Below are 19937 nucleotides of genomic sequence, written 5' to 3'. Positions count from 1 at the left end.
ACAAGCGTCCCCAGTGGTGGGGGGAGAATAGCACGTCATACATTTCTCAGCAGGGAGCGAATAAAAGGCTGCAATGCATTCTGATATTTGCAAGTGGTACTTGTGTAGTTTCATGGCGCCGTGCTATTTCCGGGTTCTACGCTCGCAACAAACTATGTTAAAAAAAAGTAACTTAACTCCATGCCAACATGGATAGTTCATACCTCCACTATCCATGTTGGCATGGAGTTGATTTTAAATAGCGTGGCGAGCCACCGAGCCCCGCAAACTACACAAGTACCTTGCAAGTTGAGCAGACTTTCAAGCTCAAATCATTTTTGACAACCAGACCTTGGACTGAGGGACCAGTTTTACAGTCTTAATTAAAGTCCCTCCTTCTACCTGAAAAGAGAATTCATCTTGGACAGAGGAAGTCTCAATATCAGGAAACCAACACACGTCTTCCTTCCAGTTGGCGGAAACTTCCAGAGTCTGAGGCCTAACCAGACTGGGGAAAGTAGAGTCGGATATGGAAGGTTTGAAACATTTCCTTTGCAGCATCTGCTGGTACGGGGTGGATACCTGCTCCATACCCTGTACGCTCTTGGAGGGAAAAAACTCAACTCAAGAGGGCAGGTGCAGGGAAGACTGCATAACCATGGGGCCTAATAGAGAGGGTGGGCAGAGAGCCCCCCACCACCCAACCTGCTTGTGTAAGGGCTGTCTGCAGGGATAGAACAGGCACAATGATAGGACAAGCACAGAAACATTTAATGCAGTTAGATAATAGGGCAGTAAGTGCTTACCAATCCAAGCCGCAGTCAGCTGGAAGGAGCGTAACTGTGTAACCTGACCAGAGAGTGTGGTATACAGTGATACAGGAGACGGACTACTGAAGGCTGCGTGTGGAAATGGGCACTCAGCGTTCCCCAATATGGGAGGGAAGAAGGGCAGTGGTAGGACGCATCCATGAGGGATCACATCAGGCTGGGGGAGACCCTACCTCCTGTGCCGATGTGGGGCCCCAGGTGCATTACCGCATCACTAAATACTATTGCCTGGAATGTGCTGCTCTGCGGAGAGTCCTGCTGGAGTCGCTGGTCCACTCATCAGAGCTATGGCTGCAGGGATTTGTTGGAACTGTAGGACAGGTGTCCCTATAGAATGCCTACTACTGCCCGCTCAAAAAAAAAAAAAAAACCCTTGAGACTGCTGACAGCAGGCCCCATTCTCCAGGCATCTGTTGATGCCGGGAAGCCAAAGCTTTAACAGTTTGGTGACCAGTTCCTTCTGCACAGCCTATACCCCCAGCGTATTCCCTGCGGATTGTAGAAATCCTGTTTTGTACATGGTAATGCCACAGCAAAATGGTCATTATACCCAGGTTCATTCTATAGAAGTCTGTGAGGTAGTTGGGTTGATGGAGAAGGATGAAAAGTTTTCATTATAACCATTACATAAATGTTTTAGTAATTAGTGTAGTATTACATTACATTGCACCCATTAGCAAACCAGAACATGCCAATGCCAGCTTATATACAAATGTGTTTATTAAACAGGTGCCATTTGGTGCAGAATGTTACTTTATTTCCTTTTTACATTTGTACAGATATCAGATCTGATCTTTCCAGGAAAAAGAATGAATGGATGGTTAGAACTTTTTTTAATCCTTTCCTCAGTGAAGCCAGATACAAAATTACTATATAAGCCAGGAGAAATATTAAATTGTGAATAAAAAACTAAGAATATGGTTACACCAATATGAATACTGGTGTACGCTCTCACAACATGTGTATACATGCACACATACACGTTGTATGCCAGCATTAACTTCTGTTATGCCATCCAAGCACATTGGATTTACACAACACAAAGTCTATGCCACAGGTTCCAACAGGATAGCCCACCTCAGACCCTGGACGATCTCACAGGCTGGAAAATAAAAACCCACGACTAGAAGTTTCTCATGGTTACATTGAGTCGGCGGTTTAAAAGGCAGTCCAGATAGACAGGGAGAGACCCCGAAATCTACCCCTAAAACACATAGTAATGTTATTTCCAGGTGTAATCGCTTTACAGGCTGACAACTCATTGCTTTTTTGACTTCTTGTTCTTGCGTTCAGCTTTGCTAGTTTCATCGTGCGCTTTCCTCTTCATTGCCAGCTTGTTGGCCTGGGAAAAAGAACAATTTGTAATTAAAAAAAATTATATATTTTCTGTACTAAACTTTCTAGTTTTAATGAAATAGTCACATTTATAAAATTCCACAAGAAAAGCACAACTTTACACAGATAGTAAGGATATAAAGTGCAATCATTTTTTTATTTCCTTGTAAACAGTTAAACAATCAGTTACCCAAACAAAAAAAATTGAATAAACAGACTTAAGTGGGTGTGGTTACCAGGATCTGCTACGGGACCAGTCCCGTTTAGTTTTACCACAATTACGTGCAATGTGCACACTAGGAGACACCGAGCTTCTATGGGGAGATAATATATATGTAATTACACTAACTAGGCCAACATACTCAACTAGTAACTACCTCGATCTATATAAAAGTAGACTCACTACCTTCATCAACGTGCAATTGCTGGGTTGCCACACTCTGGGTGATCCATTATAAAACAATAATATAGGGGCAGACTAGATGGGCCAAATGGTTCTTATCTGCCGTCAAATTCTATGTTAATATACCAAGGGCAATGAGCCAGGCTTCTTTAAATTCATATAAAACGCAATTAGACATTTAATCTGGCATCAGTGCAGATCATAAGACACATCTGGTCGATGTTTCGAAACACAGAGGGAGCTTTATGAAGACCCAATACTGCTGCACACAGACTTGTTATTTGTTTGTGTTGTGTGTACTAGAATTAGTAGTTTGATTAAACCCTGTGTGTACAAACATGGATATCCATTCCGTTTGAATTCAAACCCTCTCTCACCTCTCTGACTTTACGCTTTTTGCCAAACATGATTTTGTTGTAGAGATATTTCTCCTTCTTCTTCATCATCATGATGGCCAGACGTTTCTCCTCATTCTTCTCTCTCTCAGCAGTCCGTGTTTTGTCCTCTATCTTTACTGTGCCTGCTGTCACTTTCACATTAAGCTTCTGCATGACAGGAAGGCATTTAGCATTAAAAAAAAAAACAGGAAAAAAACAAACATGTCCTGTAAACAACAACATTTCAATGTAGAATTTACCTTTTCTCCAAACTTCTGTTCCATTTCATTTAGCTTAACATTCTTGTCATCGTCCTCATCATCATCATCCTCTTCTTCCTCCTCCTCCTCCTCATCATCGTCGTCATCATCATCATCCTCTTCCTCCTCCTCCCCTTCTTCTTCTGATGAAAAGTATCAATGAAATAAACAAAATTAATTTTTTTACCCCGACCCTTCATCTAATCATAGACAGAATACATAGGACATCTTGTTTTAAACAAAGTGTTATCATGAAAAAACGACAATAGATGTGTAATGCTGGCTGTCAGACTACAGCATTTGCAACATCTGAAGATTACTTCTCTATTGTATTCCAATAAACTGTATTAAATAGCTTGCCGGACACTTTCCTTACTGCCTACATCTTTCTAAATGTTTAGATTTTCTTTATATTTGCCCCGAAAAGCAGCTTACATATTACCAACATAGTATTCTCACAGAATAAACATTTGATACATAAGCATTTCTGAGGGGGCATAAAAGGAAACAAATAATTAAACAATACAGATCATATCCCACTATATAGGAGACTACGGAAGAACTGCTGATATACTAATAATTTTTCTTGAGCCTGCAATATTGGGAACTCCCACTCTCTCTGGTATATCATATCCCAGTTTACAGAAAGCAAGAAGAAAACAAAGGACACTTAAGGTGCCCACACAGAGTGAATTTTGGGCTTCCGATGCGCAAACACTTTTTGGACCAGATTGCATCTAGTTCAAAACGCACCCTGCATAGCATATGGTATCCATTTTGAACTAGATGTGATTGGAACTAGTCCCAATCGCAGAGTGCGCATTGCACTATATATGGGCATCTTTAGGTCGGTTTCCTCAATTACCAATTCGCTCTCCTCTTTGCAGTGCCAGCAGCCGCTGTTTCTCTGGTGGAATGTAGTCTCCTTCCTTCTCCACGACAAATGGAGAGAGATGGGGAGGCAGAAGTACCCCTGGAAAGTAGTCTTCTACAGGAAGGAGCAAGCGGGCGTTCACACTGTCAAACAGCCACTGTGGTTGTACATAATACCTGTAGATGAAACATGAACAAGTTCAGATACAATCTCACTACACAAAGTGATTTGCTATACTGTATATGCATAAATCAGAAGTCTGATTGACTAACTTCAATTGTTTCCATTTCTTATTATAAGTGCCTAGTGACTTCTGGTGGGTAAGAATCAAAAAGGCCACCTTATTATCTCCTAATATCTACTTTCCATCACCATTTGAGCACCTTTGTACTTTTCACTTCTCCCAGAAGTGAAGAGAATTCCTGGGAGCCCTTTATTTTTGACGCAAAAGCTTTTTTCCACCGGATTTTGGACATTTGTTAGTGGCTTGCAAGACAGCCAAGGTCTTTGGTGCAAAAGCTGGCATGGGCGTTGCTGTGGTGGAGTCTACTGCCTAGATCTCTACCTTCCACCCTCACCAATTTATTTGGTCCCTGAGGGATAATTGAGACTGCCACAGAAGACTACTTTCCCGTTCAAGCAAGGAGCGCTGCAGTTTCTCTTTTCGCACTGTCTGCTCCCAGCCACGGATTGAGGCTAGTGGGCTGTGCTGCCTTTTTAGTCCTGGGATTGCCTTATAGTATCTGGGACATTTCTCTCAAGAGAGCACAGTAAACCCAGTCTGGCTGAATCTTTCCCAACTTCTACAGAAGGATCTCTTGGGACTGGATTAGATCTCTCCTCAGTTTGTAATTTCCCCCTTACTAAAAGGCCCCCATACAAGAGTACAAGATGGCCCTATCCCACACAATTTTTACCCACCAGGCCGATATGAGTCATGTTAAGAAAAATGTAATATCCTATAAAGGAAACAATTGCATGGTAATTTCAAAAATACTACCTGGTATCTCACTAGACTTGCGACAAATGACCCACTGATAAATTTATGCTGACCGTGTCTGTATTAGGATTGGATTCCTGGGCTATGAAACGTTCTGTAATTCTGTTTATTATATTATTTGACAGTTTATTTACAACCAACAATTGCTTTGTATATATTTACCATACTGTGTTTATCTTATTATTAGGAAAAGTCATTATCTCGATATTGAAAGTCAGAACAGTTTACCCTTGAATGTATTATTGTACAGTGATTGATATATTACATTTCATATTGCTGTATTGTTTATTTTTAGGATGCCTCAATACAATAAAAAAATGTATTTAAAAAAGAAAGTGGCATATCATATGTAATTTACTTCCGACTCAGGTCCTGTGCGTATCTGTTCTGGAGTTTGTCATTGTCGTCGCAAGGAGGAGAACCTTTGTAGCACTGCCTGTGAAAGCAGCACTTCAGGGCTTCAATAAGTTTAACCTTTTTTATGGTGTATACAATTGGTAAGCGGCGTCATTTCTCACTTAAGACCCCCATACATCAGGACGACATTGGACCCGAACGCACAATCTCAATGGGTCGTGTGCACTGTGCACACGATGCGTGGCCCCGCAGTTCATGAGGTCGGCCCTCAGATCAGATGCGCTGTATGTCTGATCTGACCGCTCCACAACCTGCATACGGTTATGACCGTGAGCAGGTTGTTCTGATGTATGGCCAGCTTTAGTATACACACTCATCCTATGCTGGCGACATAGAATCGGGGGTGCCTCAGACAAGCTATGAGAGAAAATATTCCATCTACAACAGATGTGAAACCAACAGTAAAAAAAACCCTGACCAAGGGAGAGAAAAACAAAATGGCACCAGCTAGGGGTGGAATTCCCAGCTAGAGGCCAGTGTTCATTTATCCCACATCAATGAACGGGGTAAGTGCTTTTCTGAAGTGCTATTCAATTAGCCCTAATAAGTTTTTTTTTTGGTGAAAATGTGTTATTTATTTTTTTGACTGTCCAAATTAAATGGCCTGAGAAAAAAACAAAACAAAAAAAAAGACAAAATACATTGGATGATTGAATACCATCCTGAGAGTAAAATCCCCAAGCAGCAAATTTATGCAGTCCCTAAGTAATCTATAATAATACCAAAAGGACCACAATTCGAATTACCTGTTGATAATCTGAGGTTGTACGTTGGGTCGGTCCACAATGTGATGTGTGATAGAAGTGTCTGAGCTGTCATACGTTGCCCCAATACAGAGTGTGCTGTCCCATGACACTTCTCCTCCAAAACTCCTATTGGAGAACAGAAAATTATCACTGAACAAGTACATTTCATATGGCACAAAAAGACAACCAGATCTGCAGACAGACTTTTTCAGCTATAATTCAGTTAGAAACTTCTGATGATATCCAATTAGCCATGAACATCGCCAGCTCAAGTAAGTGCAAATTATTATACCGCCAAACCCATGGTTTTTGTGTGCAGCCGCACAGCGCTGTAAGCAAAAACATGCGAGTACAGTTCTATAGTTAACAAAATATTGTTTCTACTACCACCATCTTTTCCCACTTACCGGATGATAAAGGCTAGAGCCTCTCTCGGTACCTCCCGGTTCAAGAAAAACTTAAGGCCTACAAATAAGGACTTGTGTTTTTCCTCCTCTTGCTGCTGCTTTTGCTGCTCCTCCAGAAGGCTTGCATTTTCCTAAACCAATCAAAGTGTAGGATGAGAAAATGATGTAGTGACTCCACATCCAGACTCCCCTCTCCCACCTCTTCTCCCTACCATGCACTACTAGACTCTTACACCACTTTCAATTTATTGAGTTCTTTTGTTAAAACCCACTTTCATTATATGCTATGCTACCCCATACCTGATAAGATTCCCTCTGAGCACTACCAGCTACTATCCCATTCCTCATCTAGCACCTATTGTCACAACACTGCACACTTCTTCCATACTGTAAGCTTTCAAAAGTCAGACCATTTGTACCCACTGAGCCAAATGTATGAAGCCTTAACAAGTGATAAAGTAGAAAGTGATAAAGTGTGAAACTACAAGCCAAATCAGCTATTGCCATGTTACAGGATGTTTTTAAGTAGTGACAGTTAGGGGCTGTTGGCTCGTACTACTACTACTACTACATCAATGGCTGTCTAAAGGCCCATCCATAAACTCTAAGTATATAATACGGTTTGTCTCAGATACTGAAATGTACCTGTAAGTAGAACGAAGAGAAAGAAACATCAATGCCCGAGAAGGTGTTTGCATGAAGGCACACATGCATCCATATTCTAGATTCCCTATTTCTATTCATTTAGTTTCTGCTTAAAATGCATTCAGCACAACACACTCTTCCTTATTATACATAAGAGCCAATTAAATTATATTTGCACACATCATCATACAACACAAACATTTTTACCGTAACCAAATTGTCTAATCCCATCTATGGTGGCTAATCCCATCTATGGTCCTGGTTAGGGCGCGTCAATTCTCAACTGGGGGCCTAAACCACAGTGTTTTCACATAGGGGTCACCCCCTATGACTAATGAGCATCTAAACCCAGCAGCAATTGATTTTTTGGGGGAAAACAATTGAATCATTACCAAATAATGAATTTTGGACCTAGAAGGCACAGCAATACATATAGCTTACTCACTGTATCTGCAGGGAATTCATCAGCCTCCACATCATCTTCAGGCTCAGATGGAATGGCACGGGACAGGCTAGCGCTAAGAGCTGCAAGTTTCTATAGAACAAGAAGTGTGGGCAGATTCATTGGAGCGAACAAATTTTAAAAACAGAATTGCTAAAGAATCTATAGCACAAGGGCAAAGACAGTCAGAAAGAGAAACAAATAAAAGGAATATAAAATTTAAAAAAAAAGCAAAAACACCATACATATAAATAAAGAAAAACGTAACACAGGGGTGACAATATGTGAAGAATGGAAAAGAACGGTGCCATGATTATACCTCCATATAAGCCTCGGACTCCAGAGCATATTTGTCCTCATCATCCACCTTTAGTTCTGTATCTGAACGAGAATCCAACTGATGGATAATGAACGATAAGCCCAAGGTTATTAATTACAGACACAATGGTCATGACAAACCAATGCAGATCTCACAGGACCTGCTAACAATCTAGAATGTATCATCTAGTTTTAAGTAGTCTTTTTTCGAATTCATGCACAAAAAAGGTAAAAGGATTTCTTTTAAATTGTGCAGAAACCTAACACAGCCCACTCAGGTTAGAAATTAACCCACAGTACAATAGAGAATCTTTATACTCCCTTACCTTGGGGGGGTATTGCAGATTAAGCGTCTGGTAGAGACGGAAGTTGACAAACCCAAGAAGCGTTGTATAAAATTCAGTGAAAGTAGCCATAACTCTGTAATCCACATCTGTGGGGTGCTGCATGGAGACAAAATGTTCTTAATGTAATAGGAAATCATTTAAGCAACATAGCAGCTTATAGAAAGTACTTTATAAATCCTAGTGAGAAGACGATTGCTCACGAAAGGCAACTTCTCTGCTGAAGGAAACCAGACCACCCAGGGGTAGATTAAGCAAAGAAGAGAACACACAAATAATGGCTTGGTCAGGATGATCTAGGGCTGTGAGGGAGTAATGCTAACCAGCACACGCTCTGAACTTCTGATTGTTAAATAGTGTATCTGAAGGGTGGCTGCTATCACAACTTGCAAAACGAGAATTCAGGTTTCTTAAAAAAATAAATCAGTATTTACCTTATACTAAGATGGCATCTAAACTGTATATTATAGCATTTGGGAGCTTTAGCACTGCGTGACAAAATATATACTGGTACATTGATTTCCAGCATCTGATGATATGGTACCACCTTTAATCCAGACACATTAGATGCTGGGGGCAGTTAGGATTTAGGAGGGTTTAGAGGGGCAGCAGGTAGGGAGGGAGTTGAGCTGCAGTTGGGAGAAGCTATGTGGCTGGGGACACAGGGAGCCGCACTGTGGGGGGGGGGGGGGTCTTAGTCATACTGCGGGGATACCACCTATAATAATAATCCGGAACAGTGCTGGGACCCAGGTACCAAATTATTTCACATACATATAAAATTGTTTTATTTACACAAAGTATGAGCTGCTGGTTAGAAAATATAAAAGACAGCTCCACACTTATGAGAAACTTACATCATGAGAAAAAGCATATGGGGTAATCCATGTCACAGTCTGCCCCAGGACCTCGGCTTGATAATAGATTCCTTTTATTGACAGGAACACCTAATGTGAGGACATAGCTAAGTGATACAGATACACAATTCACAGACAAAACAAAGTAAAATGGCTGCTATTATTCAGTTTCCACATGAAATGCACACATTGAGGCCATTTCCATTGTTACTATACGGTTTACAGATAAAATCACTTAACATGTTACTGCATAACCATTATCTACAAAATAGATAATGGTACTTGTTTCCTAGCACGGCCACACCGATTCTAATCGGGGGCATCGTAGGTAAAAAAATCTCATCGGTCGCATCGCATGCGTGCTAAAAAATCGCATGCGATGGTCCCGACGCGATGCCCCCGATTTCCCATAGGGAACAATGTTAAATGCCTCAATTTACCCAAATGAACAGGGAACAATGTTAAATGTTCCAGAAACCCCCCAAAACACCCCAGAACAGTGAAATGGCCCCCCAAAATTAGTTAACGCCACCCCACGATCAACGTGAACCCGAAGCGTGGCGAGCGCAGCGAGCCCGCGAGGGGCGGCGGTACGCGTCCTCCGACCTTTTCATACCCCCACTATCCACGCCGGCGTGGAGTTGAGAATAGAATAGTGTGGCGAGCGTAGCGAGCCACCGAGCCCGAAGCGTGGCGAGCCCCGCGGATACCTTCACAGTTATACGCGTCCCCTCGCGGGCTTCACAGGTGTCCGTGGCGACGCGGACACCTGTGAAGCCCGCGAGGGGACGCGTTTACCTGTGAAGGTATCCGCTGCGCTCGCCACGCTTCGGGCTCGGTGGCTCGCTGCGCTCGCCACACTATTCTATTCTCAACTCCACGCCGACGTGGATAGTGGGGGTATGAAAAGGTCGGAGGACGCGTACCGCTGCGCTCGCCACGCTTCGGGTTCACGTTGATCGTGGGGTGGCGTTAACTAATTTTGGGGGGCCATTTCACTGTTCTGGGGTGTTTTTGGGGGTTTCTGGACCATTTAACATTGTTCCCTGTTGATTTGGGTAAATTGAGCCATTTAACATTGTTCCCTATGGGAAATCGGGGCCATCGCGTCGGGACCATTTAATGCTCATTTAGCCGCATGCGACGCGACCGACGCGATTTTTTTACTTTTCAATGCATTTCAATGGGAAATCGGGTCCATCGCGTCGGGGGCCATCGCATACCACTATTAAGGGCACAAGATCAATGCGATTGTGGCCGTGCTAGGAAACAAGTACCTAGATAATTAACTTGATTACCCAGTCCAATACTAATAAAAGTCAGTTATATTAAGATTGATCTGTATATGGGGAGATTTATATTGATATTTTAGCAATAAAATTTGATTAAGAAGATTTGCATGTACTATTCATATCATTAACCATTTATACACCAATTTGTGTTTATACTATTTCCCCCCCCCCCCCATATCTCATGGGTTACTAACTAACTAACCAACAAAGAATTTGGCAGTTGCTAACATACACACACAGTTAGGGTGGCCAATCCTGGGATTTGAGGCCAAAATCAGCGGGATTTGTATTCCGAGATATCAGGATTATGCTTCGCAGGATGTGCGGTTTTCAAATTGGCTTCCCGGAGCACAGCCACAGTTGAAAACTGACTGTGTGGCGCACTGCCGCAGACACGGACCAACTGCCCGGAGCACGGCCACAGATGCTGCCCGGCTGATACACAGTCTCTGATGCACACTGCGCTGTGTGACATCAGAGCTCACGCAGCATAGCCACATGGAAACCCACCCACCATTTCAGCGCTGAGGACTCGCCTGGCCCTGATGTGTGTGGCTGAGTAGGCCACCCTTTGGCCAAGAACAGGACTGCGTTGGATCCAGGTTGTAGGATGATTGGAGCCCAGACTGAACAGGACCAGAACCCTGCTGTGAGTGTAAAAGTGACCCTGCAGTGCAGTAACTGTGACCCTGCATACAAGCCTGGCCTAGCCGACATACGGCCTGGTCTCTGCTGACCAGACCCACCAAAATTAAATTCACGGATTTACTTTCATTGACTAACCTCAATCCTGGAAATCCCGAATTCCGGGCCTGAAAAAATTACCCAGGATTGGCAACCCTATGTACAGTGCAGCTGTTTGGTTCTCCTATTGTGAGGGCAGACACCCATGTCCATTGCTTTATGGGATAAAGCAAGGCAACCATCCTCTTACCTGCGTTTCTCCTAGCCTACCCGCTGGGAAGCAAATTATGCAATCTTCAAATCTTTTAAAAACTCTAATGGGCCCAAAACACATAGCAATGTGTGTAGGGCTTCCTAGCTATGCTAGGTCGCGCACTGCATGAACTGCTGTCGCTCAGCACACAGAGCTGACAGCCTACACACAGTGCGAGCTGTCAGCGCTGTGTGCTGAGCGAGCCGACAGTGCCAGTGTTCTCCAGTGGAATATTTATTATTCTTTAGCTCTCTGGCTCATTTATTAGCCACCATCTCTAGTGCTCAATTGTGTTGTTGTTTTTTTTGTCATTAAACTGTAAACCGCAGCGGAGATTGTTTAATTTAGCCAATTTTATTGTCTGGGAGATTTTTCGGTTCATGATGCAACCATGTAGGTCTTCTCACACACATACAAATCGATATAACTCAGGTGAAAAAAAAAAACTTTACTAACAGGCGAGTTCCATGAAAACATCTGGTCTATGACAAATTACCTTGCGCAGAGAACGGGAAGCAATGACAAAATTAAGGAATTCTACAGAAAGGCGGCGACAGAGCTGTATCGTCTGGACATGGCACTTCCCGGTACGCCGAAAGGTAGAGAAAAGAAAGCACATGGACAGAGCATCATCCATGTCACGTAGAGCATCAATAAAAGTTGGGTACCTGCAGAAGGCACAAGTACAGCATCTCTAATATATGTCATACAGCATTAACGAGTCATTTAAACCCTTTTCTATTTAATTCAATACATCTAAAGTGAAACAATTCGCATACCAAACAATGGTGGTGTCAGAGAAAAAATATACAGTATACATTGTAATGTGTGAAATTTTGAACAATTAAGCCCAAATGCAATTTTAAATTGTAGGTACATGCCTATTTGTAAACACCACAATTTTTTTTACAATTTCAATCCCCACCGCTATTTCCGACAGGGCAAATAGTGGCTAGGGCCTACTCAATGCGGTCATTCCCGACAGAATTGAAGAGGCAGCTCAACTGAACGGACCCGAGTCCATTTTGCCGAAAAATGTCCTTGGACTGTTGAGATCATGGCTGGATCTTGACAATCCATGCCCCTTTTTCGCGACATGCCCCCTTTTTGATGATCGTCAGGCGGAACATTGAATTCCGCCTATCGATTTACTGGCGTGCAGACTAAATACGGACTAGGGTTCCAGCTGTCAGGACATCCTGACAGTTGGATCCCGAGATTGAATATAACCACATAGTCTGTTTACTATAATGACCCTGGTGTACATATTAACAGAGTAATCATAAAAAAAAAAAAAAGAGGGGAGAGTGAAAAGCAAGACCGACCATCTGATTTGGACAACTAACTTTAACACGCTAAAAGTGACTGAAATATGACATATGTAGAGCCATAGCCAAGAGTTTAAAGAATAACACAAACACAAAATTTTCAATGCCTGCTGTTGCATTTTTATGATGGCAATTTGTATACACTTCAGAATGTCATGAAGAGTGCAATTAATTCCAATTCATGTGATCAGTACCTTTTCCAATTCATGTGATCAGTACCTTTTCGCCACGACAAAAAACTTCCACTGCATTACAACCCTGCCACAAAAGGTCCAGCTGACATGTCTGTGATTCTCTTGTGAACACAGGTGAGAGTGTTGGCGAGTACAAGGCTTGAGATTCCCCTATAACTGGGGTAGCCAACCCTAGTCCTCGAGAGCTACCAACAGTGCATGTTTTGCAGGTCTCCTCACAGAATCGCAAGTGAGCTAATTAGCGCCATCTGTGTATCTTTTAAAATGTGTCAGTGATTAATGAGTGCAGCAGCTAGGTTGTCTGGAAAATGTGAACTGTTGGTAGCTCTCGTAGGCTACAGTTGGCTACCATTGCCCTATTAGCAGAAATTAAATCAAAAAGGAGAAATATTTTTTATTCTGCCACCACTGCTTTTTGTATTAATAGATAATGCCGGACTCTTCTCACCAAGTGCTATTCAATTTTCTGTTTTACAAGCATAAAACCAAAAAATTCTAGGTACTTGTGTAGTTTCACGGCTGCAGCCTAAGCTACATTGTCAGTGTAGTTTCACGGCTGCAGCCTAAGCTACATTGTCAGCGTAGCCCAACGGCTGCCTTGCGTAGTCAGCGTAATGACTCCACGGCAACCCTGTGTAGTTAGCGTAGTGTGTCCGCGGCAGCCCTGCATAGTTAGTGTAGTGTCCCTGTGAGCTGCAGCTATGTCCCCAGCATCCCTGGCAAGCTTAGTGAGTGCCTATTACACAGCACCGGTAACTGCCAGATCCCCTGCGCTGGCGGATGCCGGCGCTCCATCTGCCTGAGATGCTTGTGCGTCTCAGTAATTATTGCGGCAGGGTGCAGCAACCCCGCCCATGTCCGCTTCAGGGAGACGGGGTTAGGGGTTCGGTAGCACGTGTGTCTCATGCACAAAGGGGGGGGGGGGGGGTGCGGGCGCAAGTGCGTCTCATGCACAATAAAGGACGTGTTACATGTCCTCTCGACCTGTTCCTACCTCCGTTACCCACGTTGGCATGGAGTTGATCTTATAAAGTGTGGCGAGCGCAGCGTGCCCCGCGAGGGGACGCCGATTACTTGACATGTATTACGCCGATTCTGACAGGGATGCTAGATAGACTACGCTAACTACTTAAGCGGCCGTGGGAACACTGTGCTGATTCCGACAGGGACGCTACGCTGACTACGTAACTGCCGTAACTACACAAGTACCAAATTCTATAATTGCAGATTATCCATTAGTGTTAACATATGTAAAAGGGATTAATGCAGTAAAATAGCACTCCTGCAAATAAGATCTCTCACCTCTCCTTGATGATGTGGTCCAGTTTATATGCTGGCTTGTTGTCTCTTATTCGATCTACTGCATCCCATTCCTGTTTTCCATAGGCTTTACGCAGACGACGCACAAATACCTGAATGATAAAGTTACATTTTGTGAAAAACCTACACGTTTAGAGAACTAAAATCACAAATTAATTCAGAATAAACGCAATTTTTATATATAAATTTGGTGGTTTCTACAACCACTGGTATATTATTAATAGGAGGAGTGTTTGCTGTGCACACTTGCCCGTGAATCCTGATAGGGTAGGGGGGGGAGGGTAGGGGGAGGGGACCACTTCTCCCATTTTTTGAATACTTACCCTGATGAGACCGGTGCTGACAGCAGCATCAGTGCTGTAAAAATCTTTGAGAAAAATGGCGCAACTACCAGTTTTCTGTTGTTTTTGTGCATGCGCAGTAGTAGAATCAATGGGAAAAATGACCACTGCACCATGTTCCCGGAGATATATACACAGAGCAGAAGCCCTCTAGTGTTCAGACTTGAAAGCGCTTCCTGAAGAGAGGAAGCTGCCCACAGGACTCCTTCTCTCCTAATATGCCCATCTACATCAAACAGATTGATACTTAATATGTGATGCTGATTAAAGTGAAGAAGCTTAAAGGCAGCGACTCCCATTTACATAGTTTCTAAGCTGGTGTGCAGGACCCTCTGTTGACCCAGTCTTGCTTTATTTGTTACCAATGTGTAGAAGTGCTGCAAAATATACTAGTACCATCAAAATTAATGTCAATTAATTAAGCTTTGTACTAAATTGCATTTCACAGAGGGACGGAGATTCTAGAAGGTCATTTCCTTCACATCACACAAGCATTACTATGCTGCTGCCTACTAACTGAGCATTCCTCCTCATTTAAATCCCTACCAGCAAATGTCAGCAAAATCCAAGAAAATCCAAACTCATGAAGTCTCAAGTAGCCTATACATAGCCTTTTGCTACTGTATGTATAAGCATGTAAAGGTCTAAAGACCGCACACATTACATTAGCATCTTATGTTTGGAATAAAAATACAATTACATATTAAATGGTTAGAAAAAAAAAAACTCTTAACTATCATGGCTACTTTAATATGGAGCATACAAAGATGACCCAGAACAGACCTTGTACTCTCTGAATTTCCCCACAATAGGCTCATGCAGCAGAAACTTTATATCCTTTACGAGATAGAATGTCCGGGGAGCTGTGGACCCTTTATTCACTTTTTTCTTGTGCCTTGGCTCATGAGGATAGATTCCTTTTAAGATACAGAGGCGTCTAAGGAGACAAAGTGAAATGCAGCAGTTTATTTACAGCGATAAATAGAACAGGTTTTCTATCCACAACACTAAAGCGAAAATAGGATTCAGTAAATATTAGCAGAGAATGGTGCAAATTGCTTTAGCATTTAAAACCGGCCCTTCTCACACGCTATGCCCAGCCGATTCTCACAAAAGCGTTCTGCAAGATCCCGCTGCCATAAAGTGTGGCAGGTGCTGCACAAGTAAGATAATAGCAGGCAACTGACTCCTCCTCCCCCTCCAATAAGAAATTGGTACTTATGTAGTATCTGGACGCCCCATTAAAAAAAAAAAAAAAATCGGGTCCATCACATCGCATGCGATGGACCCAATTTTTCCATAGGATTCAATGTTAAAATGGACTGAGTCCATTTTAACATAGGATTCTATGGGAAAAAGGGTCCTTTTCATTTCCCCACTATCCAACTACGCATGGAGTTGGATATAAACCTGTGGCGAGCGTAGCGAGCCACCGAGCCCGAAGCGTGGCGAGCGCAGCGAGGGGATGTGGAATACTTTTTAACGAATCCGCTCGCCACGCTTCGGGCTCGGTGGCTCGCTGCGCTCACCACAGGTTTATATCCAACTCCATGCGTAGTTGGATAGTGGGGAAATGAAAAAGACCCTTTTTCCCATAGAATCCTATGGAAAATCGGGTCCATTGCATTGCATGCGATTTGATCGGATGCGATGCGATAATCGGGCGTCCAGATACTACATAAGTACCAAGAAATCTTCTATGAATGGGATCAGACCACAATCACTAATTACATTTTATTTACTTTCTATAATACATTTAGCATGCACTCCTGCCAATCAAAGTCATTTTTTTCAATACCACAAAAATACTGAAGCTATACAGAATATGGTCTTCACAAAAACAGTAGGAGTAGCTGATCCATTTCATTTTAGGTTCTGAATAAGCATATTTCTTCCTTCATTGATAATTACAAAATGCATTTTGAATGCACATCAACAGTATTGGGAAAGTGACTTTTATAGGTGTTGTACCTGAAATCTGGCAGGCTCAACTGCAGCTTCTTTCTTGCCTTATTTCTTGTGATGTAGTTAGTGGCAGCGCCACGTTCATACTAAGGAAAAAGGGGAGATAAAAATGACATCAATTCACTACACACATTTTTAGTAACCAAGAAGTTTACCATCTTAAAGCGCTCATACATTGTGTGTTTTGCAGGTGCGATGCACGCTCCCGCACTCATCCCACTGCATAGTTAAAAAAATATGCGCTGCACATACTTTTTAAACTAGCTTCGGATCGCATCACATGCAAATCACATGCGATACGATGTAGTCTAACACACATCCAATTACTGTATCCCACGGTGTATGGCCACTTTTAAAAAGGTGACGTCAGTGAGTAAATCAGAGTTCTAGAACCTAAACATCTGCAGTTAGCTGAGTTCACCAATTTGCTAATGTCGGATCTTTAAAAAACATGTTAGAAATCCTCAATTAGCTGATTCCAAGCCAATCAAAATCAGTGTGTCAGGTAGTTTTAACATGTAGGATTTTGCAGATCCTTTGACCCCCGATTGGCAGATCAGATCGAAGCTTTTTCGTCCGAACACATGGGGCGGCTTGGATGCTGATCAATTTAGTCTTAATATCGCTGATTGTCACGTTTTCATCAGTGACCAGCGATGGTCGCTAAACAAACCGGAGACCCCCACCACATACAATCACAGGAACATGCTCCTGCAACCAGCGGCCAGTACCGGGCTGGTCACAGGAGCACACTGCTAGTAATATTGCCCTGTACACATGGGGGATATGGTTGCTCAGCGGGGGAATAAAGGCTACGAATATGATGGGCTGCCCCTCAAGCCTTTCCCGCTCTTGGAATAGATGCTGTGTACATGGCACCCATTTACCAAACGGTAGACTTTCCCTTCCACCAGAACACTGCAGGAGGGGAAACCACTAGGCAGGCTGTGTTAGCAGGGCATCACTAAAAGGACAGGGAGCATAATTCCTGCCCTTTTAGTGCATGTTGCTCCTCAATTGCCAGAGATCATTACAGAAACTAGAATGATCAGCTAGTTGATTTTATAATAAATAATCAGCAGTTGGGTGTAAAAGACAGTAATAAACTACCATCCTAATCAGCTCTTCCAGAGTAGTAAAAATATGAATATCAAGGGCACTGTTAATCATCCTCAACACAGTCATTTATTTTTTTAAGGCGCTCTGTATTTTACCAATTAATCACTAATCAGTTTCACCAACCAAAGCCCTTAACATTATATTACCTAATCCTGCCTCACGGTCAGCTATGACTGGTGCCAAACAAAACCTATACAATGCCTTCATGACTAATACGGTGATGGTTAAACAAGGCTGTTTGGCGAGCTCTTTGTGTACAAGTTCTGAGACCACAGTTAGACACTGCTGTAATTGCTTAGACATTACTGTACTGAGGCTCATTGCAGTGTACCAAGAGGTGACCAACCTGGTCCTAGAGGACCGCTATCAGTTCACTGTTCCACACCACCAATCTGCTGCAAAGGTGTAGTAAGTACAGTCACAAAAGATGTGCTGCATTCACTCCCAGCTTCAGTTAGGTACACCCAATCCGATGGGGTTCAGCCAAACTAACAAGCAGACCATCTAGTGTAGACAGCTGTGAGCATGCAATAGCTGTTAGCACTATGCTATATGGACAATATATTGTCCAATATAATGCTTTCGGGGGGTGGGGGTTGGATAGGTGGAGGTAACTGCAAATATTTATTATCCCCTGAATGTACAGATGGAGCGCCGCTTATTCACCGCCAGCTGTCCCCAGATCCCCTGCGCTGTCGAGAGCCGGCTGAGAGGAACCCCATCTGACGGGGATGCACAGGAGCGAGGAGAGGATTCCCTGCCCATCTCCACTTCAGGGTTAGGGGGTGCGGGCACAGACAGAGGAGCATCAGGTAAGCGACGGGAGGCGGTGGTGGACTCAGATGGAACTGGGCTTAAGCGGCTCCATGTGTATGACAGAGGAGTTGCAGAAAATATCTCCAATATCAGCTGCAATCGCTCCATTCATGCCAGGAGTTGCTATAGAGTACTATGGGGGATGCAATAACTCCATTCTGAAGTCTGGCCACCTCAGCTAATGAACAATACATCATGTGGTCTCACAGTATATTGTTCAGTGTGTAATAGTGCCTACACACACACTGCAATTTCAGCCAGTTTTCTAAGTGATCAGATTGTTTAGAAAATGACCCATGTCACTCCATATGTAAGGGCCATATCACCGGGCATTTTAGATCCTGCATGCAGGGTACATCTAGTTCTATTGCCTGTCAGGCACAATGTTGGCCCTGACAGATCTCCCAGCATAAAGCACTAACACATTGCTGCGAGTGTGTGCTGAGCAATCTACAGTGCTCAGATAGCTCAGCAGAGTTGCCCAGTGTGTAGGCCCGATAAGGATGACCAAAGTATCTTTACATTGATCATGCCGATGGCCACGTCCAATGCCAAATACACACTAGGCGATATTGTTCACAATATCGCCTAGTGTGTACACTCCATATTGTTAGCGATGCCTGCTCCAGCAGCATGACTATAGCTCATCCCACCTGTCGCTCCCATTTCTCCCTGCATTGGCACGTGTGTATGCTTTTAATGTGTATGTCATTTAGTCTTATGTGTACCCAGCAAAACACATTCACAGGAGGCCTGAAAAACATGACCTGCGAGGAGCAGTTTGGACACCCCTAATGTAACCTACTACGTATACTGTTACAGAATATAAAAGGTACAGTAAACTCATAAAATAACCTAGGAAAAATATCACCATACAGTATATATAACCAGTATACAGTCACCAGCACACAAACAGGGCTGTGATATATACCTTCTTCTTCTCCAGGCCGCCCATCGTCGCTCACTATCCCGGAGATCACGCTCTCTCTACAGCGGAAGCTCACACGTGTGGAGTGGACGCAGAAGACACAGCTCGGCGAAGCCAGGACCCTGCAGGGCAGCTAATCGATGCCTGCTCTCACACGACGCAGCAGGCACATTGCAGGGCAGCTAACACGGCTTCAGCGTGCCTCTGACGCCGGTGTCGTCATGCTTATGGTACTACAGTACAGTAGTGATGGGAAATCTAGTTCGTTTTGGTGACTAGTTCATTATGATCTAGTTCACCCAAAAGATTAGATCAGAAGATTAGTTCATCTAGCTCATTTAGTTCATTATTCCAGCACTGACTCAGAGACTGAGAGGAGTGCATGGATCTAGATGAACTAGACTAGATTATGACACACAGAGCAGGCATTGTAATACCAGCTCATTGTAGGAGTTATAGTCTT

The 19937-nt window shown here is 43.2% G+C and overlaps 1 protein-coding gene across 1 annotated transcript; it reads right to left on the bottom strand.

Annotated features, from left to right (window-relative positions):
- Positions 1-1544: 1544 nt before the first annotated feature.
- On the bottom strand, positions 1545-19663 carry PES1 (pescadillo ribosomal biogenesis factor 1). Its single transcript, XM_083145308.1, has 15 exons — positions 19478-19663; positions 16618-16697; positions 15430-15583; positions 14288-14397; positions 11960-12131; positions 9235-9324; positions 8360-8476; positions 8035-8112; positions 7719-7808; positions 6629-6759; positions 6222-6347; positions 4050-4234; positions 3185-3327; positions 2925-3092; positions 1545-2151 (listed from the first exon to the last, which is right to left on the bottom strand). Exons 1-15 carry the CDS (start codon positions 19499-19501, stop codon positions 2068-2070), a joined length of 1752 nt encoding a protein of 583 aa, XP_083001434.1. The 5' UTR covers positions 19502-19663; the 3' UTR covers positions 1545-2067.
- Positions 19664-19937: the final 274 nt, after the last annotated feature.

This window comes from Crinia signifera, chromosome 1 (assembly GCF_055691185.1).
Source record: "Crinia signifera chromosome 1, ASM5569118v1, whole genome shotgun sequence".
Classification (NCBI taxonomy): Eukaryota; Metazoa; Chordata; class Amphibia; order Anura; family Myobatrachidae; genus Crinia; species Crinia signifera.
The sequence above is the reverse complement of the archived record's forward strand: the minus strand, read 5'-3'. Positions and strand labels throughout refer to the sequence as shown.

Bases quoted from the DNA above. Each gene is read 5' to 3' on its own strand.
- PES1 (XM_083145308.1), bottom strand. From the start codon at position 19,501: ATGGGCGGCCTGGAGAAGAAGAAG. The intron at 9,325-11,959 runs GTAATTTGTCAT...TCCTCACATTAG, and splicing joins CTTCCCGTTCTCTGCGCAAG to GTGTTCCTGTCAATAAAAGG. The intron at 3,093-3,184 runs GTAAATTCTACA...CCTGTCATGCAG, and splicing joins AACAGAAGTTTGGAGAAAAG to AAGCTTAATGTGAAAGTGAC.